Source organism: Brachyistius frenatus, unplaced genomic scaffold, assembly GCF_029030835.1.
Source record: "Brachyistius frenatus isolate BFR_SWC_R1_liver_20210118 unplaced genomic scaffold, ASM2903083v1 Contig_50, whole genome shotgun sequence".
NCBI classification, from domain to species: domain Eukaryota; kingdom Metazoa; phylum Chordata; class Actinopteri; family Embiotocidae; genus Brachyistius; species Brachyistius frenatus.
In genome coordinates this window covers 2,747,352-2,772,260 of record NW_027210649.1, presented here as the reverse complement: position 1 = coordinate 2,772,260, position 24,909 = coordinate 2,747,352, and the positions used below count along the sequence as shown (strand labels likewise).

The following is a 24,909-nucleotide window of genomic DNA, read 5'->3' as shown; positions in this document are numbered from 1 at the left end:
GAGATGATTCCTGTCTGCAAACATTCTGTAAACATTGTCTGCCTTACTAGTATACCGCCACTAGAGGGCGCTAAAGTCAAAAGTAAAATTCTAAGGATTTCTCAGTCCAAATGGGGGAAGCTCAGCTGTAGTTTTCTACAAACAACAGTGAAAAATACAACAACAGCAATAGACACACACACACACAAATGGATTATGGGGTTTTCAGGGCAGTTAGAGGAAAAAGGTGGAAACAGGAAGGCAGAAAAAAGGAGCAAAGGGTGGAGATGGGACAGGAGGAGGTGGCAGCACCTGGGCAGCAGGGCTGGCAGAGTGCAGCGGTAGATAGGAGGGACGGTGAGTGGTGCAGGTGTAACAGTAACAGCAACGACTGTCGAGAGGAGGAGAGTCCTGGGAGAGATAAACACCGCCAGGAGGAGAGAGAAGAGAGACAGCGAGAAATAAAAGAACAAAGACGGGAAAAAAAGCACAAAAGAAGCGGGCGGAAGGAGCCGAGAGAAAATTAAAGGGAAAGAAGGTGACACAGATTTGAGCAGCGTGAGATAGCTTACAGGTGTGGGTGTTGTGAGAGTATGAAATGTGTGCAGTCAAACTATCCTGTATAAACACATTTAAAAATGTATATTTCAAAAATACAGACATGAAGGAAACATTTTGAAGAAATGACAGTAAACATGAATTCACTATTTTTTATATAATTTCCGTTGAGTTCATTAAGCTGCCTCTGAGGATGTGTGACTCATCCCTGAGGAGAAGTTAGCTTATTGATATTCAGCACAAGCTCACACCTTAATGGTTTAATGCTAATGGGCCAGATGAACATAAGAACAGTGGAACCATGATGATGTGAAAAGCTGTAGCATGACAAAAAATTATCCAACACTAAATATATTGTCCAGGTTTGATCCCAAAATGTTTAATTGTATTACATCAGGTGTCAGTGCGACTTTGTGATGCATGATATGCTTCAGTTTTCTTTTCTGGCACAACCTCAGCAAAGAGGAGAAAAAAAAATCTGAAGAGGTCAAAATTGCGTCACGGTCCTTCACCAAGGCCACACAGTGTTGCTGGAGTTTTGTCCTCTTCATGCTTCAGTTTTACATCAGACCACAGTGTACAGGATTTGGTCTTTTGTATAACGGTGCGTTTGATGTCCAACTCACCCCTGACTTCCGTACACTGCCGCGTGGCTTGGGCACAGGTCGGCTCGACTTGGTCTCGATGATGTCTAAACCAGGTCCCACTGGGTGGTTCTGGTGCTGTTTGGTCCTCTGGGCCTGCAGAGCCAGCTGATATGCTACTTCAAACGCCTGGCCCAGGGTCAGGATGATCTCGTAAGTCAGGTTCTATACAGAGAGGCAGAAAGAAGAAGATCAGGACCCTTTAAAATATTCTGGACTCTGAGCATTCGGCCCAGAGAACAACACTATCTGGGCTCAGTTTGCAGTGAGACAGCAAAACATGTCAGAACAAAGATTGTTTTCCCTCTAAAACTTCTTCAAAACAAAATTGCATAACGTGGCGAAGTGGCAGTAATCTCCGGCGTATTGTGCAGCAGCCCCTCTCAGTACCTAAACTGGATACATCCACTTCAGCTCGGCTTTAAAGCTGTTGGATTATTTTGTTTTGCCCTGACAGCCAAATGTGAACAAGCACCTCAGACTAAAGACGCTTCACACCACAGGCCTTGGGAGGTATCAAAGGAAATCCTGCAGTGGGAACACATCATTTGAAGAGACACAGGGCACAGAGCTACGAAATCATCTGCACATCCTTCGATGAAGGAACTTGTCCTTAAACAAATGCGTCATGTGCATCTTGCCTTCCTCTCCAGCCTCACAACTCTGAGTTTCTTTGTGTGGTGAGGATTAGGTCTGGCGGAGACTGGGAGGGGCAATGATGATAATTATCAAGCTGTTACATTTCCTTAGTGTAACTACAGGATGATGATGAAGAAATATTCCCCTAAATACAATTGCTGCACATATTGTCGGCCTGCAGAGTTCGAAGTTGGATATATGACTTTTTAAAACCTATTTAACACCACACAGAATGAAATGTATTACCTGCTTCACTATCATATTAGCAAAGATATGAAACTGAGAAAATTGGGCCTAGAAGCAATTATTATTGTATGACAAAATACAAAACTTTCAAGCAGTGTAGCACAATGATATAATTATTTAAAGTAATATGAATTTGACTTAAAAAGTGGTTGAAATCGGATGGATTTGTTAAAACTTACACTTCCTCTTTATGAAATAAGGAGCATCCTTGTGACAGTGCTTACAATAAGTCTAATGGTGCCGACTGAAAGTCCAGTAAAACAAAATTAAACTGCTTCCAGCACACACGATCTATTGTTGTAACGATCCCACTTTATTGCTGTTTAACGTCTGCCAACAACATGGCCTCCTCAAGACCTGCGTATGCACGCACATTTCTCTCTCGGATATTTCAGTGAGTATTCCATGTAACACGGAGGACAGGACGGCGAGGATGTCCTTACCACGTCCACTGTGCTGAAGACATGGCAGTAATGGTGGCTGGTCTGCAGGTCCTTGGTGATGTAGGCAAACGTACACAAGTCCTCTGGGTCCTGGGCTGCACACGAAATATTACGGATCTCATGCTCTGCAATGATGTTCTGCACCAAGAGAGACATAAATGAGGCTCGGTAGGACAATACAGATCACACATTGAGTGAACTCTCTGTAAATGCTTCTACTTGATCGTATTATCACAACATTGAGAAAAATGACTAAACATTGACTAAAATGCCTTGTGAAAATGACAAGAGAGAGTAAGTAAAGAGGAGACGCTGAGGCAGAGATTGTTTTTCACAGCCACCGCAGGAGAGTGTGGCCATAAAATGTCAGACCAAGTTGAGTTTTCAAAGAATTTGTTTTTATAAATGTCAAATATAAAATGTCAATATATGACAGATTGCTCGCTGTCAGGAAATACAAACATAAACAAACCTGATACCAACTCACAGGCATGACATTTACACTCACAGAGCAGGAAGACGGGTTTGAGCGTCACACTTTCATGCTCATGATGTCACAATATTTCAAAAGAAAACGGGCTGTCATTTGAAGCGGCTCCATTTTGATGGATTACACGACTCTGAGGACACGTTGGGATAGAAACTTAACGTTGTGCATGCAGGCGCTGACCTTATTGGCTGCATCAATGAACTTCACACCCTTGTATGTGATTGAAAGGACAATGCTGGGGACTTTTCTCATTTGTTCTGTCGACCTCTGGGGGAAAAAAAACATACACAAGAAAAGGATATTACTGTGATTTACCTTTCACTCAAACAATATGCATAAAATCCCCTGAGATTAGAGAAATTGATAAAATACCCTCATTTTGGCACAAGCATCCTGCGTGGACTCAGTACCCCTTAGCTCCTTAATAAGCATGGAACCAAGATACTACAGTAGTTACAGGAGAAGAAAAAATATATATTATTAGTGTATATATACACTTGACAAAAAGCAAATCATGTAGGAAGTAGAAAGATGTAAATATACATTGGATTCATAGGCGCAGGATTCAAAGATGAGTTTCTCAGGTTGGTGATGCCAGTTCTGGACCGGAGCGTACGGTGCTGCTTGACTTGGCGGCCGCAGGGTCAGACGAGGCTCTCGATGCCAATCTTCATACCGCTCCTGTGGAAAATAACTGTTATTATCAAAGAAGCCTGGCAGAGACCCACTATAATCACTACATGCTCATTATAAACCACATACATGAGGCCTGTGTCGTTCACTGCGATGTCTTTGGGTAACGTCATAGTCGGTATCTGGAGCTCTTTTCCTCCCCGCCTCTCCTACAGGCAGCAGAGGGTCCATCGAGCGTCCTGTGTACGGCTCCATCTGACTGAGCGGAGACGAGGTCTGGGATCCAGGCAGGTCTTGGCACTGTAGAAACAGTCAGACGTGGTGAGTCGTCTCATGATGAAAGTAACTGTGATTTGCCATTCAATAAAAATGCATTGCAACATTTTTACACAAAATCTTTGCCATTGACTAAAACTAAAGAAGGCAAGCCAGGAAGGCAAAGAGGAACATAATCGAACATTCAACTCCTGGCACCAAACGTCATTCCAGAGTGTGTAATGATTAAACAAGAGTGTGAACTTAAGACACTTGTACGCAGTGCAGCAGTGTGTGGGTCCTCACCCTGATCTGAGACAAACGAGGAGGTTTGACTGGAGGCTCCTCATAAGGCCTCTCCGCTAAGGAAGCTATGATGCGTTTCCTGTGGCCGAGCAGGGAAATTTTCAGCACCTGGAAAGAAAAAAAAAAAAAAAAAAGGGGGGGGGATTATCTACTGACCACATGGAGCAGCGCTTGAGGAAAGACCAGAAAACAAGACATTTCTGCTCAGCTTGCCAAAACAACTCTGCTGCCATGTCGAGTTTTTGACATCTAGTTGTGGTATGTAGCCGTTTCTCTGAGTGGAACCTGTTCTGTTGACTTCCTGCACGTGTATGAGAATGCACGCGCTCGCATGTTCCCGCAAGTGACACAATACATAATAATGTGAACTTTTCTCATTATTCAACTGATTTACAGGATGTGATAATGCACAGAGAATGTAGCAATGGGCCATCAGTGAGGAGGACAAATGTAGACCTCGATGTTTGCAGCGCTGGACTTAAAATACTTAAAAACTTGACTTTTGTTTGTGAGACCTTAATGAAATAATATGGTGAGTAAACCCGAATCTAAACACAAAAAATGGCACAGGGCAACTTTATGTAGGCCCCCACCCTTATAACTGTAAATGTCTCATCTTGTTGTAAAATATCTTTGTTTTACTAAGAAGAAAATGTGTTGATGACCTGAGGTACCCTTGTCACACAGAGAGGTTGGATGTGCAGGTGAACAAACTGTGTTTTAAAAGTGAGGCGTTTCCCCGCCTCTTGGCATCAAGCATTGAAAACTACTTCCTAACATTCAACGCATGTGTCTGTGCAATCCTACTTCAGAGTTTTAGTCTCGGGGTTTTCCCAAACTGAAACTGAAGTAAACTGTCAAACTTGTTCCCCATGCTGAATTTTCTTTAACGGAATTGGAAAACTAATTTCACCCTCTGCTAATCCTCATAATACGTGCACGTCACCGTGACTCACATTGACAATCTCCAGCTCCCACAGGTTTTTGACACAGTCCAGGGTGTGGTAGCCGCTGGACAGGAAGTTGTGTAAGTACTCGTGCAGGCCCAGGTTCTCCAGCCAGGAGGAAAGGGAGCTGCTGCCATCACAGCCCAGCGCTTTCACCTGTAGAAGAAGACGTAATCATTCATATATGCTTTGACTGGAATTCAGGACAACGCCTGGGCCAATATTACTTGAATAATGATATTAAGGTGAAATTAGGAACTTGCGATTGAACAGCAGAGGAAATGCAAGGCATCAAATCAGGTCTTACAATACATGCATAAGAATTTAAATTGGAATCAATAAATTGTCACCTTTGGTAACGAACGTGCTGCGTGCAGGATCTTCTTTCTGTGGCTTGGGTCTGTGATTCCGATCTCTCTTAAGTCCTGGTCCTCCATCACATTGCTCCCCTATAGAAAAAATACAAACAAGGATCATTGTTGCTATCATGTCGATGAAGGGGTCAAGGAAAGCCTTTAAAAAGTGTGGTGAACATTTTACCATTCTGTAACAGATCTTTAGGGCAGTTGATAAAAACACAAAACGTACTGAAAAACATTTCAAATGACATCAACATATGCTTTTCCTGTGGATGTTTTCTTGCAACTTCAGTCTTGCTAAAACTGGGGATAAGCTATAGGCTAAACCAATCGGCATTTATTCAAGTCCATCCACTACTGATTCAATACAATTGAACTTTCGAATTATAAAAAAAAAAAAAAAAGCCAACTACTACCCAATAGCAGGGTAAGAATACGCAAAATTTGACCAAACAGCTGAAACTCTGCGAGCAGACTGAGGGCAGACCGCCTGGATGCTGCAGTGACTCACTATCGCTTCCTAACGTACAAAGTGGTAGTACAAGATGTGACTTAAATCTTACATATTCCACATTTAAATGTAGTTGAGACTAATCCTCCAAGAGAAGAGCCTATGCTGCAGAGTAAGTATTGAGCTCAAGTCCATTGCGGAAAAAGGTAAATTACTCCCGAGTGAGATCCTCCCTACAAGCCAACGACTGTTGGAAGGGGGCCACGTCAATAACCCCTTAAATGAAACTTAAGTGTGTGGGGGGAGGGGACTGACAGGGGCGTGGTGAATGATGGTCAAACCAGTCTTTGGTTACACACTTTGAGACTGTGTGGCAGGTGATGGATAACGGAGAAAGGAGCGATAAATCAATGTCTGAGTTGCAGAGTGGTCAGCGATATTAGATGGAGGAGCAGAATACCGGAGCATCGATAGCTGACTGTGGCTGCAGGGGAAATCAAAACACCTTGACATGTGAAAAGGAAAGCCTCTATTTCCACACTGAACATTATTCATTTTAGTGTCGGGCAGCTGATTACATGCTTTGACAGTCTTAATAAATGAATTATTACAAAGCAATACTACTCAGATTGATCAGCAAGAGTTACGGGTCCGTCTTGTTGACTGTAAGCCATAACTGATAGCTGTGTTGCTTCTACCCAGGGGGTCAGCAACTAAATCTCATCTGTTAAAGTATCACGAGGCTCCGTGGGAGCTGCTGCCTCAGGAACAAATTGTGACGGCTCAGGGTCCATGTGGCTGACTCTTCAATACGAACCTCAAGTTAATCCTACGGTGCTCACCTCGGCAGGCAGGCACACACACACACACACACACACACACACACACACACACACACACACACACACACACACACACACACACACACACACACACACACACACACACACACACACACACACACACACACACACATCGTAAATAGGACAGAAGCCGTCTGTAGGTCAAATCTGACAGCCTGTTTTTCATGCAGATGCTGTGGATGCAAACGAGGGGTGGAAAGGATGAGGAGAGGGCCTGTCAGTGAGAGTTAAAAACTGCAGAGTAATCTGTGTAATGCTGCCCGTGGAATCACAATGTTCGTCACAATTCTGCTGAGTAAGACCCTGGACCTTGGTTTTACATTGGCTTCCCATTCATATTGTAATTTGCTGTAATATTTCAGTGTGTAATATGAGTAGGTGCAGCCAGAGAGACAGACAGCAGGAATGTTAAACTCGCATTGAACACAAGACATCATGATGCATCTCTCTTGCTGTTTTAATGCCTCTCAGTAAACTGACAACTTAAAGCCCATTATCTGTAAGAAGCACCGCACTGATCGTTGCCTCTCCAGCTGAGGATTGAAACTATTTGGGGAGCTGGATGGATAATAGCGCTTTCACAGTGCACGGATCATTGCATTACTGTCCCACTGGAGATTAACTGATAAATGGCTCTATGGGGGGATATATAGCCCTAACAGACTGGCTTTACAATCGTTATTCATTTCCTGGGTTATTTCAAAAAAAATTCTTCGAAACGCTTCAACGGAACAATTTTTTTTCTCAAGTGTTTTTAGTGTTTTGGTTTTTTTGCCTTGTTGCACCCAAAACATTCTGTTTATTGTGCTTTCTTGACTTTTCAGATGGAGTTAATGATGTCTATGGCAGAGGTACGTACAGAAAAAAAATATATATAAAAGAACAAAATGACTGCTGTGAATGAGGTCATGGTTTTGTTGAAGCAATTAGTGCTGAAACGATTAGTCCATTAATCAACTAGTCAATTAAAAAACAATCAATCGCCAACAATTGTAATAATTGATTAAATGTTTGAGGCATTTATCGAGCAAAAATGCTGACCATTTGTAAAATGCTAGCATTTGCTCCATGTTGCATTCTTGCATGCAAACAACTAAGGAAAATTACCTTCAGCTTTGGGAAATTCAAATGGGCTTTTTTTTTGTTGGTTTAAGATACTTTCAAGATTCACCCAGAATGAAACTCATAATTGGCTAACATGGTGAGATTTTAATGTTGGAAGTTGAGCTGATTTAAATTAGGATGGAAAATGTTAGTTCATTAACCCATTATTGGGTCAACATAAAATCAATCAGCAGTTAATCACCTGGATCGATGATTGATTAATCATTTCAGTCATTATTACTAGTAAGACATGCAGCTACTCAAACATGAAGAGTTGCTGCTTTTCTTTGTCACATAATAGTAAACTGAATATATTTTGGTTTTGTACTGTTAGTCGGGAAAACAAAAACTGTGTGGTGATGTCATGTTGAGCTCTGGGAAGTATAATAACGACTTAAACAACTGTAAAAACAATTATCAGATTAATTGATAATTAAATAGTGAGCCCTAATTTACATGTTGCCCCCCTGACAAAACTCACTGATCCATACCAACACCAAAATAAAGGACTTTGAACATTTGTAAGGTAAAAAAACGTTTGATAGGGACCTGAGTATTTTAAAATTCTCATCTCCTTCAACATAAATATTACATTCCCCTTTGCTATATCTTCATAAACCATCAAACCCCATTGCACAACTTTGGAAACCCAAACGGTGTGATGTGGTGGTGACCTCTCTGCGTGGAAATTTCTAACTAATGTGGCTTCATGCGCTTCAAAAGTGAGAATACAGTTGTGGAGAGAAAGCTAACATCAGCACAATACGAGTAAAAAAAAAAAATCTAGAGTGGTGTAAATGTTTGCGTTTGTGCTTGCGCAACCCATCCATCTCTGCTTTCCCCCTGTCCCCTCATTAAAATGCTACTCCGTCCCTCCTCAGTGTATCCAGGGAACGGCTGCAGCGCTTCCCTCCGGTTTAAAAGCACTCTGAATTCAGGCCGGGCGATCGTGGGCACGGATCACTCAATCTGACCCCTAAAGGACGGCTGACCAACAGCATAGTTTGTCCTCCTAAACTAGCTGTCATAAAACCACACATCCATGTGAAGAAAAGCCCGGAGGAAATAGAACGCACAAAGACAATAAAAAAATGTTTCTTATCCAGTCCAATCACAAATGTTTTCCGAGCTGGTAAATGGGCAACGATAAATCACCACCTTTGACACAGCAGGGAAATCTATTAATCCATTCGCGATCCTTGAGTTGTCTAATGCATGATGCCATTACTGGATTTGTCTGCAGGGTTTGGTCACATTGAATCATTCCAACAAACCCACTTTGCATTTATTTAAATGGCAGAATAAACTGAGGACAGAAAAACTAGATATGTTGTGATTTTTTTTTATTTTTTAATTTTTTAACCTTTGTGCAACTTTTAGATTAAAACCAAACTCTCTCTGGAGACATTATTTCCTCTAAAATGCAGTCATCTCCACTGACTTGAAACTTTGAGTAAATGTATTCTCTTCTGGCTTCAGACAAAGAGATGCCCCTGCAGCAGTACGTCACTGACTGAGTCGACTTGAATACGAAAAAACGTGTCCAACTCCCGTCACAGCTGACGATACGCTGCCACCAGCAGCTTTGCTCAGAAGTGGAGCGGAGAGAAAATGAGCTGTTTCGTTTCAACAAGCTTTACTTTTCAGTACCGGTGAGGACTGGAGAACAGCATGGCTGCGCAGAGCTTGTTTCATAGGGACATTTGCTCCATGAGTCGATAAAAAGCATCTAATTGGTTTCAGAAGAGGCTTGTCTCTGCCACGCTGCTTGAACACAATACAATCACTGCTGTTATTGATCCAGTTTCAGAGTGAGCCTGCAGGGGAGACAGAGATCACTGCGGGCCGAGTGGCAGAGTGAACACGGTTTAATTAGTGATCTCACTGCACATTGGCTACAGCGGACATGCCATTTCTTCAACATTGTATTATTTTATACCCATAGGAGGATTAAAAGAATCCCACCGAGTCTTCTTAACAGAGTAATACAGTGTGGGACGGACTTGTGCTCATCAATGATCGCTCGATTTTTATATTTGATAATAAAACAGACAATTTCTTTGTGCAAATGAATTTGACTTCTGTCTCAACTTGTAGCAGCTCAGCTGAAGAGGAGATGCCAAGGAAGTATCAGAGTCGTAATTAGATTTCACTCAGGTGTGACTCTGTGTATGTTTATGTAAAGGGTTTTTGGATCATTGAGTTGATACACTGCATCAGCCTGCTGATTGTAAGAGCGCATTAGCTGCATATATATTCAACCTTAATGTTGGCAACTTATAACATTTTAAAAACATATTTGTCTTGTGACACAGCCAACACTGAAATATAGCCTGTTACTGTTCTATCAACTCGAACACATGGTCACACATTAAACACAATTAGAATAGTTGAGCAAAGACTCGGAGGGTCATTTTAATTTCCAATCGAGACCAAATTGTGATTCTTCAAAAGGTCAACATTTGCTGCGGGAAGGACGCGCTGTTTAAATGTTACAGCTTTTTTTCTAAATCCACCAGCAATTTCAGGAAGCCAGGTGGTCTGTAAGCCGTATTTAAAGATAAAAATATTTTCAGCTCTGTGCTTTGAAAAAAAAAAGAAAAAAAAAGAGGACTCTTGGCTGAGGAAGAGGAGTGTGAAAGACTAAAAGACAGTGGGAAGATTAAACCCAGGGAGTAACTTCAGAGGCTTCAACACAGACTTAAATATGGGTGTTGATCATACTGGGTGAGAAAGAGAGAGGCAGATAAGTGGATGAATGCTCTATTCTAAGATTATGTAAAGGAGACTAAAAACTGTTCATGTGAGAATCATTGTGCACTGAAATTAGTCTGACGTAGTAGCTGCCTTTCTGTAATTATACAAGAGCAAGAAATGCTCTCTTAACATTTATTTTAGTGTTCATAAGTGTGATGTTTGTAGCTTTCGTAATGTTATCCACAGTGCTATCTGATGTTCATCGTAGAAAATATATGAGTATCAGAGAAAAACCTTCAGAAAATTTGTATTGTGTTTCAGTTGGCAAGAACATAAACATATTGTTGTCAACACGGCAATTTCTCACCAAAGTGCTAAAGACCAAAGAAAGAGTTACCTGCGACACTTTCAATTCTGATGTACAAAAGAAGGAAAAACAATGGAAACGCAACATTAAAAATGTACTCATTGTAATCTATATTAATAACGATTGATTTATTCTATTCATACAACCATGGGTTGAGTTCAACTTGTGACTGCCATTTGTACTTTCCCTTGATTCAGTGATTTTGCCTGTGGCGGTGGAAAATATTGAATTTAAGCAGTGGTTTTGCTACAGGTAAACATCTTATCTTTCCAAGCAGACAAAGAACATCTGTTGAGTCACAAAAATGTATTTTCAAATTGAAGATGCTAGATAACAGGGAACAGGGAACAATATTAAAAAGTTTTCATTCTTTTACCCCTAAGGTTTGTGTAAAACATAATGTGACCAAATATGGAAGTAAGGCATGCAGTGTTGAGGTCACAAATGGTTTTTCTATTGTGTGTTGTTTAATAAAAATTGCACTGGCAGCGACATCGGGGACTAAAAACCTGAACACACAGGTTTCCGAAAGCACGGTCACATATTTGTCGAGGCCAAACACGGCATGTCATGCTTACGGATGCGCAGGTCATAAAAAAAAATAAAAAAAAATGTCTATAGTCAGTGTGCACAGTCAATTAAATACAAAATATCCCCTCTGATTCCCAAATTTACAGAGTCCCTTCACATTTTGTATCCGTATTTTCAGAAGGTTCATAGTTCATGGGCTGAAGGTGGTCCAATTTCTTTCCTCGTATTCAGTCAAATAAAGGTTGTTTATGAAAGTAGAAAGAAAAAGCTGCAGTAGCTTCCATACTACCTTCTTCCTGTTGGTTTCATTTCTTGTCTATTACAAGGTAAAAAAAATAGCCATGAAATACCTTGAACAAAACACAACTCTGAAATAGTCTGGTGTACTGATGATAAGAAAAAACAAACAAACAAGAATGGTTCCTTCGGTTAAGTTTGATAACTTTCTCTCAAACGCCTCAAAAAAGGAAGCAAGATTACCTACTCTAATTCATCTTTCTGTAATTTCTCCAGTTTTTCATGGTGAATGTTTTTGAATTATTTATGCAATCAATTCAAGTCAATATTATTTGTATTCATATGCAGCGCTCTGCATCAGGCTTGTATGAATTTGTGTTGCTTAATAAGCCCATGTGGAGTGATCACAGTTGAATCCATAACACAATGATAAAAACGTTCATTCATTCATACTATTGTATATGTCATGATATGTTTTCTTGCCACACTTGATCAATCATATTAAATCCAGTATGGTGTTTGAATGGGATAAAACCCTGCGGCCACATGTCTCTTCGTGTGTAAAAGAGAAGGCGTGTGACGGCCCTGGTGGAGGTACGAGCTCTATATCTTGACACATAAGATGGTGGCCTCATTTGTAACTTGCCCAGTGGCTCAGCCAACCAGCTGGGTCGCTCATTGTCTCCCCCATCAGTCCTCATTACTGACAAAAGCAACACGGCCAACTCATAGTGGCATCACACACTGTGGGCTTTATAAAGTTGTCGGCTTAGCAACAGCATCCCATTGCTCACTGATATGTTCCTCCATCCTGGCTGGGTGTCAGCTGCTTCTTTTGGCAGCCGGCTCTCTGGCTGTAAGTGAGAGGCCACGGCAGCAGCCTCCTGAGCTGGAGACAGACTGTCTGAGAGTGTGAGGGTGCAGAGCAGACCCGATTCAACACACAACCAGGGGTAACCATATCCAACTGCATATTTGATGAATGGTTGGTTGTCATGTTGTGGCTTTTGTGAATGTTATGATGTTGTAATATTATATTAATGGGTTGACTCAATGTAGAATTTATGATTGCTACAATAAATTGTTGTAGCTGTTGACACACAAATCTTTAGCGGATTACACCTAATTGAACTTTAGATGAAATTATCTCAGCTAATCGGCGGTGGCATCAACTGGATTAATGCACAAAGACACAAACTGGAGTCAAGTAGGACTAACTAGAAAAAGACAAAAGATTTTTTTTTTTTTTAAAGCAATAGAAGTGAAAAAAGTAAATAGCTACAACACTCAGGAGAATAACAATTTGAAACAGAAAACACTACAGGAAATGGACTCACCATGTAGTGTAGGTCATCGAACCCATTCAGGAGCAGTTTGCTCTCGTACTGCGGCAGCCCCACGTGCTCCAGCCAGTCTCCCACGGGCTGGTCCAGCAGCCGGCCTGCAGCACCTGCCGACAGGGGAAAGCGCTTGAGGAGTGAGAAACCTTTCAGCCGGTAGCAGCGGCACTCTGAGGACGAGACGTGGCATTGCCACATCATTCTCGGCCAGCAGAGCCGAGCGCACCAGCAACAAGACGACGGGGGAGACAGTGTCCTCTGTGGACAGGGCGTCAGCTCCCGCAGGGCAGCGGGGGCCGAACCACAGACACCCAAGACGGATTGAACCACCCCGGAGTAGGGGCTGAAGTGGATAATAAAAAGGGATATAAGCTGGTGGACTACCAGCTAATACCCACAAAGTTTGTAGCTATGACAGTCAGCAAAGAAAATGGCTTAAACTCATCAACACTCGAGTGCTTCAAATGTAACACAACATTTCACAACAAACAAGGAAAAAAGTCAGTGTCCCACGTCAGGAGGTAGCATTTTCTGTCCAAAAATAAAAACTTGCAGATGATTTATTTGAGCTTCAGCTTTATAACAAACTTGAAGGAAGTTCTTCCAGCGAAGGTGAATTTATTTCAACCAAGTGAAAAGTTATGTGACTACTTTATTCTTAAATAGGTCCATCCCTGATTCCTGTATCCAACCTACTTAAGATAAAGTCCTCCACAAAGGAATCTACCTGAGTTCACAGGGAAAGCAGCAGGACTGGCGAATTAAATGCAAAGGGACAAAAGCAAACCTACGACCCGACTGCGACGAGCTGAGATTGATCACAAAGCAACACTAAAGTGACAAACTGTCAGCAGCCTGAGCCAAGAGCAGCCTAACCTATACAGAGACAGCTGATTGCCTCTGTGAACATGTTACTGGTGTTTTTACTCTCTTTCAAAGCTCAAAACACACATTTTCTCCAATGGGAATCAGTTATTGCACATAAATTTGGTGTAGTTACTACAGACTCTTAATTTGGTAACTGCATCTCAGATATATTTAACAGTTAAACAGTAAATCCTTTTTCTGCTCGTAAGATACAGTGAAATATCAGAGTTTTGTTTTACCTTTTGCGGGACAACACATAAAGAAAGCTGACAACATAGACTAGTAAACAATTATCATATGACAAAACAACATTTATGCATCCAAGTTTCTTTTCCTCTCATCAGTGTCCTTATCATCTGTCCATCCTGCTACAGAACCAGTCCTGTTTCTGATGAGCTCCCCAAGTCAAAAATCCCGTTTGGTCTCCAGAAGAAATTTATCGAGGAAAAAAAAAATCCGCTTAAGAATCCAATCAGCTACTTCAATGAGCACTTTTAGTGATAACTGGCTCCCACAATGAACTCTTCCGCAGACAACAGAGTCCTGAAATTGTCCGTGAGATGCGATCAAGTCCAGAAGCAGCCACTTTCTATAAAAACACCGTCTCATCCACTGCGGGTTAAAGAGCAAAGCACCTAATCCTACAGATGCCGAAGTGGCGTCCTTCTATTGTCCTGCCTGTTCACAGTTCTGCTGCCTGCAATTCCCTCTCCTCCCTGACTCTCCCTCTCGCTCTCTCCCTGCTCGTTGCACACACTCCTCCACTCCCCCCGCTCTCTCTGAAACACTGCAGGTGGCTGCTTTGTCAGTGTGAGCTACCATTTCAGCTACAGACCCCCCACCCTTCATTACTTTGCATTTGCTTGCGAGTTTCTGCAGCATCTGTGTCTCAGTCGCTTCCCTTCTGACACTCGTTAGGTTTCCTTCCCCCCCTCTTCTACTATTTCTTTCACTCTGATAGAAGTTAATCAGCGAAGAGCTGAAAATACAAGAGGCTGCAGGCACAGAGCCAATCAACTGGAGACATCGCTGCTCCCCATTCAGCACCGAGAAGAGGCAAACACTGGACTAAATCAGAGAGGAGGGAAAAGAGTGATGCGGCTTGTCACATGTGCATCAAGGAGAGAGAGCCTCCTCGCCAGCGAGTCCCTTGATGGCTTCCTGACAGCAGCTTCATTGAGCTGGAGTTGAGGGCACGGCGGCTAAAAGGTTGCGGCTCACATATACAGAAGATTCAGACTCATGGAAACTTCAGACCCAGCCGGTGATGGGATGCTAACTACTTTACTGCAGTAGTGTCAGCTTTCCTCAAGTCTACAGAGCAAAATGAGCTCACTCCCTCCCGACATACCTAGTGCTTAATATTTAAACAGCTCACTCCAGTGCACGGCATAACAAACACAGGCTTGAATGGGAAGACAGGCAAAGGAATAGAGAATGTGCAGCATTGCCTAAATATATTAAAAGGTTGCTTAGGCAGAGCGTAAAGTGAAGGTGAATGTTGAATAATGTGGGAGGGGGAAGCTGGAGGGAAGGAGTCAATTGTTTGGGTTACTGCAACAGTCCCCGGGAACCATCCATCAGCATAATGACAGGCTTTTGAAAAGCCTGAAGAATAAAAGGAGGGCAGGTAGGGAATCCTTAACACCTAACACCACATGTAATGAAGAGTCTCTCAGGTACTTTGGTCTGAAAAACAAAGATACTGATAACTTCTGATGTAGGTTTAGAGACCAGTACTTTGCTTGTGTCAGACACCACAGTTTGGAAGAACTGCCTCAAAGAAAGATACACCTCTCTGTACTTTATAATGCAGGAGGCAAAAGCCATTTAAAAGCATTGTCCTAGATTCCTGTTCTGATTTGTTCTATTAAAACAGACCAACTGTCTACCCACATTAGACTTTGGTATCGAATTCTCTGTCTTTAACCGGATCGCAGTTTGTTTTCGGACGCCTTCTTCATTGACCGTGATACCTGCAGGTAGGTTTGAGGTTTGTAGGTTTGATTGCCTTTAAGAGTCTGGCTCAAATAAGGTGAGGATTATGAAGTAAATCCAAGCAGGTATAGGATGTAAAGTAAGGCACGTGGTGGTGATAATACATCTAAAAATACATATCCACCACATACTTATGAAGGCTGATTGAAGGTTTTGAGGAAATGCTGTCAAAGAACTGCAGTCCACATCTGCCATAGAAATCACTGCCTATAGCCAAACAGGTAATTTAAGGTTTTTTTGTACAAACCTAAAAAGCTTGCAGTAAGACTTACAGGAGATTAATAATGCAACAGTGGTGAAATGTTTTAAAGAGGTGAAGAAAAACATAAAAATCAGCACTAAAAGCTTGTGAAAAAGTACCCAGTTCACTGTTTTTGCCCTCAAACTTTCAGCTTTCATTGATAATTAATTTTTGAATTTGAAATAACACACACAACTTCTATGCACTGAACTCTAATTAACATTTTAGAACATGAAAAGGCCATAATAATCTTACTCTACCTGGTGTAGCATATTGCTGATCTCTGGAAAAATCGATACCGGCACCAATCAGCGTCATGATCTTCTCGATCTGAGGACAGGAACAGAGGAGAGAGATAAGAGCCCTGGAGGACCCGGCACAGTTTAGCCTCCACCTTTCACCAGAAGAAACACAGAGAAATGTCCCCCCCCCCCCCATGCCAAAACGTTGCAGTCACCCTGCAAAAGCTGTTTTTTTTTGTATTTTCAGTGAGAAGAGCGTCAGATGCGATGGTTTTATGAACACTCTAGCATTTGGAAGGACATCTGAAACAACTGCACAATAGCCGATTGCCTTTGTATCTTATTTATGGTCACAGTATAACAGTCATTGTCTCATCTTGGAGGAGCTAACAGTGCTTGGCTGCAGGTAGCGGCGTCCCGTCTGCTGCCTGCAGCCAAAACAATACCGGCTCATACAGATATCACAGTCTTATAACCTTCAAATGAACACAAATTAAACATTTTGTAATGGCAAACAAGCTGAGAGAGTGTGTGAAAGGTGTTTCATGATTTTCATGTATTTATAAAGCTCTCAGAAGAAAGACTTTGGAGCAGGTTAAACAATCTGTGTCATGATGTTTGCTCAAATACATGAAACAAATGTTTCAAACCGACTGAAGCTCTTTAGACAAAACATAAAAGGAGTTAAAAGCACAAAGACACTGAGAAGAAAAGATCCCCAGATACCCATGTTATCTTGCAAAAAAAAATGCATGCATCAGTACAGAATGCATGTGAATATCACTAGTATTGATATCTACTAATCATACACGTGCACACATTTGGACTTGTACAGAAAACTGTCCATTCCTTCAAATTTATTCATATGTGCACTGAAGAAGCAGTGGAGCTGCAATATTACACCTGTCACAGCAAAAGGCCGAGAGCTGAATATGCATGGACACTCGGGGCGAACTAGATGAAAACAAAGAGGCTGACAGTGCCGCTGTCACACCTGTCAGGTACTGCCACTGCAGCTCATTTTGAGGACAAGGCCATGTTGTGCAAACTGGAGCAAATAAGTGTCTCTTTTTTTGCCCTGTGGGAAATATTTTATCGGAAAGCGATTGTCTTGGCTTCAGAGCACAAGTCCTGGCTGCTGCTTTATGTCCCCATTAGTATAATTATATAAGGCAATAAAGTAGCATCAGGAAACCAAAGTCTATATTTGGTCATTATAGATCAATACATGGATGTTTAGCAGTGAAATGATACATAATCAGAAAAGAAATGTGTGTCTGAGGAGCAGAGGGAGAAATACAACTTTAAGGACATGAATGGTGGTGTCAGACTGAATATCTACACGTAAATTGAAGCTTTTAGACTTTCTTAGAAAGATAAATGAATAATCAGTGAGATTATGTCATTTCGAAAAGGTTCATAAAGCCTGAAAGGATCCCATCTACCTCTACAAAGAATCTCCCAGAAGAGGACAGAGCCAAACCCCAAAAGGACTAGGAGGTATTCATATGAAGATGGGCATCTTACGCTGTCAAAGGAATTAGATCTTCGTTGTTTTGTGGCGGGAGTAGTCGTCTGTTTCTGCTGAGAGAGAATTCAGGGTTTGGTTTTGCGGGACTACGCTGCGTCAACTTCTCTAACATATCGGTCATAATCATTCTATTTTATACAAAGATACCCAACACAGGTGATTTTGACCGTAAATGAACCACTACTGCATAAGAAATGTAAGGATTAAATCATTGGTGAGTCAGTGAGGTAGAAGACGATGAAGAATTTTGCTAAATAAACAAAGAGATAGAGCAGTTGAAGCCATCAGGGAACCTGCGGGCCCACTAATGTTGTGTCTGATATCAGGTTAAATATTCATGTTCATCATTAATCCTCAGTACCTCAAAGGAATAATTGCTCTTTTCTGGGAGAGAAAGGGAGAGAGGGAGAGGTGTGAGACAAAGGGCAGCGGGAGGATCACATCATTTTTGTTATCCATCTGCCCGATGTGACTTCTCCATCCTGTTGATTAGAATCCTGCATTATTGACCAGATGGTAGATCAGTCACGAGCTCACCAAACAACCTCCATCTATCAGCACCACATGTTCAGCATGACAGTCATTAAACAGGAAGGTTGATGTTGAAATGGCAGCATCTCTCCTACCTGAGACCGAGATGAGTCAGCTAAAATAGTTTGCAACTGTTCGTATGAGAGTCTCTGCATGCATCAGGAGCTCTAACGTGCTTCAGAGAAAACTGGACCAAACAGAACATATTTCCCAAGAGTCACTCGACAAAAACAACAACAGCTCAACAAGCCTGGATATAATCTGTTCTTATAGATAATCACACATACAGTAAGAACGAGCTGGTCTGTGTCTTTGTATTGTTTTTTACATCAAGACTTGTGTTCTGTCACTGCATGAACCATTTGTGGAAGAATGGATGATGATGAGTTGCTGCACTACACTAAATGACAGGGTGCGGCCACTGTATATTTATCATGACATAAGAGGTGTATCGGTCATTTCATCAAACTCCTCAGCAGAAAAGCCCTTTGGAAAATTAAAAATGTTGAAGTATTCTTTTAAACTTGCCTGACTAAATCATTGGTTCTCAACTGGAGGGTTGGACCCATATGTGACTGTCAGAGCCATTTTGAGTGTGTCGCGGATGTGTGCGTAAAAAGAAGTTGAGGGAAAAAGAAGTCAAACATGTATTTTGAAAGCTGTGCTTTTATTGTGAAGGACATGTTTCACATGACACGTCACATTTGCAGTCGCCACTTGCTGACAGCATTGTCTTGACAATATGACCTAAATGACTGCGTCACATCAGTAGTCAGCTCTCATTCAAGCATTTGTAAACAAGTTTATGATTAGTTAAGTCTGACTTTTTATTTAATTCTTACAGTTTAATTTAGATTCCTGAAACTCGATGAGCATCACCAAAATATACTTGTTTGAAAAGTATATCTATAATTCAACACTTTTTAGCTTGAGTTGCACTTCTGTTTCACTTTTAAACAAATGTATTCCATGTTTTTAACAGTACTGAAGGGAGTGTTTATACTGCCCTTTTTTCATGCAATGAATGCGAGTGGCTCAAAAATGTCAAAAACTGAGGTCAAGACTGAATGACGTCAATGAAATGTGGGTCTTGAGGGCAGACCAGTTGAGAACCACTGGTCTAAACAACATGAATACGGCATGAGGTTACTTGTCTCTAATGTTACTGCAATAAGATATGTGACTATTTCTTAGAGAGGTGAAAGGCAAACTAACCACACGCATCTTCATTGGAGTTAATTCAGCTAGGCATGGCTATTTTCTCCCAACTTGTCATGTTTATGTTGCTCTCATAATAACCTGAATTATTAGACCGCGGCAGGACAAAGCCAATTATAACGCAGCGGATGAACAGCGGCATTAATCAGGGGTCTGATCTGTAAAATCACACACACACACACACACACACACACACACACACACACACACACACACACACACACACACACACACACACACACACACACACACACACACACACACACACACACACACACACACACACATAGAGAGAGAGTTAATGAGGACAGGGCCGGGCTCGTGTCTCATCAAGTGGCCTTGGTTCATACCGGAAGAAGGAAAATGCTCCTGCCATTGGCATAACCCTTCAGCAATGAGCAAAAGGGGGACAATGTAGAGGAACTCTGACACGTAATTCAGCAGCCAAGTTCATGTGTTTGCCTGTCAGGAGATAAGACATGCTCATGTTGCACATCGATGCAGAGGTTCTAATATTCTGTCCCCTGATGTGCAACAAAACTCATGTTGCCTTTTTTCAAACTGCTGTCAAAAAGAGAAAAGAAATGAGAGCCACGCTGCAGGTAAAGTCAGCATACCAAGCTTTTTCATTTCAACAAAATGAAAGTCTGCATATGGAGAACAAAAAAAAACAACCACACAAGTGCATTCAGTCTGGGTGTATTGGCTTCACTTGTCCAGTATAATGGAAAAGGGAATACGAGCTGGTCCAATGAGATTAAGAAGCAGCTCGCGTGAAAGGCAGGTGTGATATAGTGCTGGGTAAATATATCCTTATCGGGGGATAGGACCCAGTGGTTTCCTCGAGGTAAATCACATCCACAACATGAAAAAGCCTCTGAATTTCATGGCCAAGAACTAAGATGCTCAGCGCCAGGAGAATTAATAGAAGAGAGAGTGTTTTTGTGCTGCAGGATCGAATCAATACAGAAAAGTAAAATGGAGAGGCGTCCATTGTTAGAAGGGAGATACAATGAGGAGGGTCAGAAGTCACCGACAAGGGTGGAGGTCAACAGCTGAAGAGCTAGCGGTGATGAGAGATGGTTGTGGTGAGATTAAAGACACATGAGCCCATTTGTCATGCTTCTCACAGTGGGCATGCTGCCCTTACTGGGACATTAAAACACAAACTGTCTTTTCATTTAAGAGCCTTGAACAATAGCCAACGAGAGCTAAAAGAAAGGGCTGCTGGGAGAGCTAAAGGACGGCTGTCACAGCGCACTCAGGGTGAAACAAAAGGCTGCTGCAGTGAGAGTGTGCCCAGACCACCGGCCTCAAATGGGCAAGCTGGCACCTAAGCAAGGGTTGGATGAAAACTGTGGACTAGTGAATGGCATCAAGGGGAACACAAACACACCACCGTCTGAAGCAAGTGCCAACACCTCAATGCCACAGTGGGACAAAGCAGTGTCAGCAGTCTCATCAACTTCATCCTGAAATAGCACAATGTCATGCTTGTGTTTTTAGGAACACTATCTCTTCCACACAACTCAAAAAAACCTTGTAAAGTCATCCCCAGAGGATGGAGTTATATATATATATATATATATAACCCTAACAAGTTACAACTCATTAGAAAGGTAGAATAGAAAGGGCATCCCTTCTCTCCAATGACTGGAGTATCACTAAGCGGAGGCTGCGTGTCTGAGCTCCCCGTGGTTCTCTTGTGTTCTCCCCTCGGTGGGGATTAGAGAATAGATTTCCCCTGCTGGCTGCACCAGAGCTCTGACACACCCACAGTTCGGTTTGATCTCCGCAGGTCAAACACACGAGACTTTAGTTTTTACAAACAGGCCATAGAAAGTAAAACGCTAAATCCACAAAGAGTTCATGAACAAGGCGATACAAGACAGAAAAAAACAAGAACAAAGAAACAACACACGAGTTTAAAATACCACAGAGGATCAACTTTTTAAAGAATATACTTGAAAATAAGCGGAAAAATATGAGAGTGGCTCAAGCAACTGACTTCAGTCAGTGCATACCAATCAAAGAGGCTTTATAAAATGCACAGCAATGCTAGAAAGCATTAATTATTTTCTCATTCACGGCGGGTAGACAAGATTAATGAGCCTGTGGCGAAGCTGCTGCCTGTAAGGGAATCAATACTCACAAAAGCTTGTTTCATAATGGCTACTGGATCTGCGGAGTGCGAACCAAAAATGAAGTTAAAAAAGTGAAGTGGATGGCGGCCCTCTTGTTCAGTCTCTGTCTACAGTTCTCTGTCTGCCTTTCTCTCCTCCCATCTGTGGAGCTCGGAGAACTGGCCCACACAATGTGCCCCCTGGATTGTCATCTTCAGTCTGATTGCAAGGACCAAGACCAACCTGCATTAGCATGCGCTTTATACACCAGCACACACCCGCCCAAAACACACACATGCACGCACACTCAGAGCTCCCTAAATGGAGAGATGCATAGGCCAAGTCCTCATGCAAGTCAAATCTCCTTGTCTTGAAACCAGAAGCAGTGCATCCAAGGGTGTGTGTGGCTCAAAAGGAGGGGGGAGGAAGGGGTAGGATAGATATTGAAAGGAAAAGGAAGAGGCTGTGAGAACTGGAATATTTAGCAAACCAGATGAAAAGAAGAAAAAAATGTCTTTAAAAAGGGTGTGTGCATGCACCAGGGGGTGGGTTTGGTAATATCCTCAGCCAAAATGCTGTCACACAGCCCTGCAGAGTGCTCCAGAGCAGCCGGCCGTGACCGGCGAGAGGGCTGCCACATCACAGCCGCTCAGGGAGAGCAACATTAAAGCGAGGGCTGTGGATGGAGAGATGAGGGCTGAAGAGAAGGCAGATGGAGAACGAGTGGAGAAGGGAGTTTTCAATTTCCAGAGGACACTCCCAACGTCATTAAAGAGAGTGCAGACTCGGCTACGCCCAATCAAACTTTAACTACTTTCCTCACAAACTCCCCTCATTTGCTATGCACTTTACATCGGGGGTGTGAATAGTTCCATTTTAAGCAAATGGAGGCTTATTTGCTGAAAGGAAAAAGAGAATAGATTCAGGATCTTTGTGCTTTGAATGCAGAACTAACCCTAACCCTGAATCGCTCTTCGTGTGAGAAGAAATGGGCTTCGGAGTTAATTAACATTAAGCGAGGCTTCAAAATCGGACAAAAGAAATTGCCACTCAAAAGTAATATCTACTTCAAGAATCTCACCAGCTTACTAAGCCTTCAGATAAACATATCAACACTCTCAACAGGATCAAAAACACCTATATGGCATGTTAACTAAAAGTGCTAAATCATGGTGTTGATGCCACCGAAAGAAGGAGAGTTAACCACTGCAACGCGCTTCTCCAAAGCATCCTTTTACAGAAAGTAAGCTTAAATTTTGTACATTGCAGCTTAGGGCTTGTACATTTCAAATTCACTCCAGCTGCCATGCGTGAATGTGAGATCTATTGGTTTGGCTGACAAACTGCTTCACACACAAATACAGCCTATACACTGTGACAGGGAGCATGACAAGGAACCTGCACATACATGAGATCCATCAGGGGCACAGCTTGTTGTTAGCAGCCTCCTTCGGGGTACAAAAACAAATTTTATGCTGCAGCAGCTCTGAGAGCCAGAGCAAAAATCATACATTTTTCAAGGTCAAGAGCATTGTTATGATAATCCCAAAACATATTTATATGGTGGGATGGCTGGAGAAAAAATGTAATGCACTCCTATGGGGTGAATGAATAATTAAGGATGAACTGTGGTGCTGTCTGTCAGCAGCCTACTTAAAAATTTCAAAGAGGCCATGGCGTATTCAAATTTAAAGCTGGCTAGTTCCCTCAGTAACATACACTTTTATGTTGCACACAGTAAATGAGGACATTGCCTGAAGTGCATCTACTTTGCACTGATAAGATCTCTTTCTCAGTTAGAGGCCAATAATACAACCTGTTCTCTCGCCGCGAGGGAGAACAAGCGAGTGCAAGAGGACAGCAATACCTTCTGTTCCGGCTCCGCCTCCACATCCTCGGTTCTCTTACAACCGGATCACTACTCATGGTCAGTCTGTCTACTTCATCTGAGCGGAAGAAGCACCGGGGAGGCGACAACAGAACTGAGGAGCTGCAGGATTATTACAAGCTGCTGAGGGTATCTGGGAAGACCAGCGATGTCCAATAACCAAGTAATGTCATGGCTGCCTTAATCCTGTCACGCTGTCAGAGGCCGCATACCTCAGGTAACGTCTGAGGACGTGAGGTGTTCATTAAACTGGATAATTACACTGTACAGCGCCCGACCAGAGACTGAGAGGGGAATTAATAGGTTCAAACACACAAGACCCACCTGTTTTTACATTATTACACTTATAGACCATCATTTTCTGCACAGGGAGAACACGTGTTTGACTTAAATAATGGAGTATTATTAAAGTTAGACGGCAGTTAGGCTATAGGATATTTTGACTGGCATATGCAAGTATTTGTTATCCAGCTAAACAGATATATTAACATGAGGGTTTTAGCTTCTTGCAGATATTGGTATTGTGTATGCCGGTCAATCAGCAACTGATGTAAAGAAATGTCAAATTATATTGAGGAAATTTAGACAGAATCAATATTGTTCAGTTTGTTCTGCAGAGAGAACAGATATGTTGATTTTTCGACTGTAAAATGTCTCATTCAGTGCGTATCTTAGTCAAAATTATTAAGGAAAAAAACTATTATCAAAAGGATCCTTATCGAGATTGTTCACATAATGTTTATATAAAGAAAAAAAAACTGTCTGATTTATTGTTGTCAGATTCTTTTTAAATTATAATCCTTACTTAAACAAAAACATAATAATATCCAGAACTGTCTGAGCTATATCACGTACACATAATATTTGTTGACTAAATAATTAACTGCAAAATTTAAAGATTAATATATAACTCAATAATTAAAAGTTTATCTGCCCCTATGCAGTGCGTAGTCGGGGCCGTAAGTACTCTCTACAGACGTAACACCGAGTCAGCCAAACAGAGCATGACTTCGGTGCTCAGGAATGTTCTGAGGATTACAGAACTGCTTGTACGGGCTAAAACTGCAAGGTTGGGGAAATCCTTCAGAACAAAAGGTAAACTGACAGTGAACCGTCTCTGTCAGAACGTGGTCTTGTACACTTTAATGGATGCGAGTCTTATACGACGGCGCTCGCTCAGC

The 24,909-nt window shown here is 42.0% G+C and overlaps 1 protein-coding gene across 12 annotated transcripts in view; it reads right to left on the bottom strand.

The window, feature by feature from the left end:
* The window catches only part of LOC138624330 (ankyrin repeat and SAM domain-containing protein 1A), a 62,634-nt gene that overhangs the window by 3,009 nt on the left and 34,716 nt on the right, over positions 1 to 24,909 (bottom strand). For 8 of the 12 annotated variants that reach the window (XR_011311143.1, XM_069704424.1, XM_069704429.1 and 5 more), the window contains 13 exons: positions 17,965 to 18,021; positions 16,456 to 16,525; positions 13,087 to 13,199; positions 5,491 to 5,589; positions 5,150 to 5,296; positions 4,194 to 4,301; positions 3,762 to 3,932; positions 3,543 to 3,680; positions 3,372 to 3,443; positions 3,180 to 3,266; positions 2,510 to 2,647; positions 1,164 to 1,346; positions 292 to 390 (listed from right to left, as the gene is read on the bottom strand). Coding sequence is in view for 10 of the 12 variants with exons in the window: in XM_069704424.1 (XP_069560525.1) it covers positions 292 to 390; positions 1,164 to 1,346; positions 2,510 to 2,647; positions 3,180 to 3,266; positions 3,372 to 3,443; positions 3,543 to 3,680; positions 3,762 to 3,932; positions 4,194 to 4,301; positions 5,150 to 5,296; positions 5,491 to 5,589; positions 13,087 to 13,199; positions 16,456 to 16,525; positions 17,965 to 18,021 (1,482 nt within the window). In the remaining 2 variants the exon portion in view is untranslated. The remainder of the gene's footprint in view (positions 1 to 291; positions 391 to 1,163; positions 1,347 to 2,509; positions 2,648 to 3,179; positions 3,267 to 3,371; positions 3,444 to 3,542; positions 3,681 to 3,761; positions 3,933 to 4,193; positions 4,302 to 5,149; positions 5,297 to 5,490; positions 5,590 to 13,086; positions 13,200 to 16,455; positions 16,526 to 17,964; positions 18,022 to 24,909) is intronic. The other 4 variants (XR_011311142.1, XM_069704431.1, XM_069704434.1 and 1 more) reach the window with 2 other exon arrangements.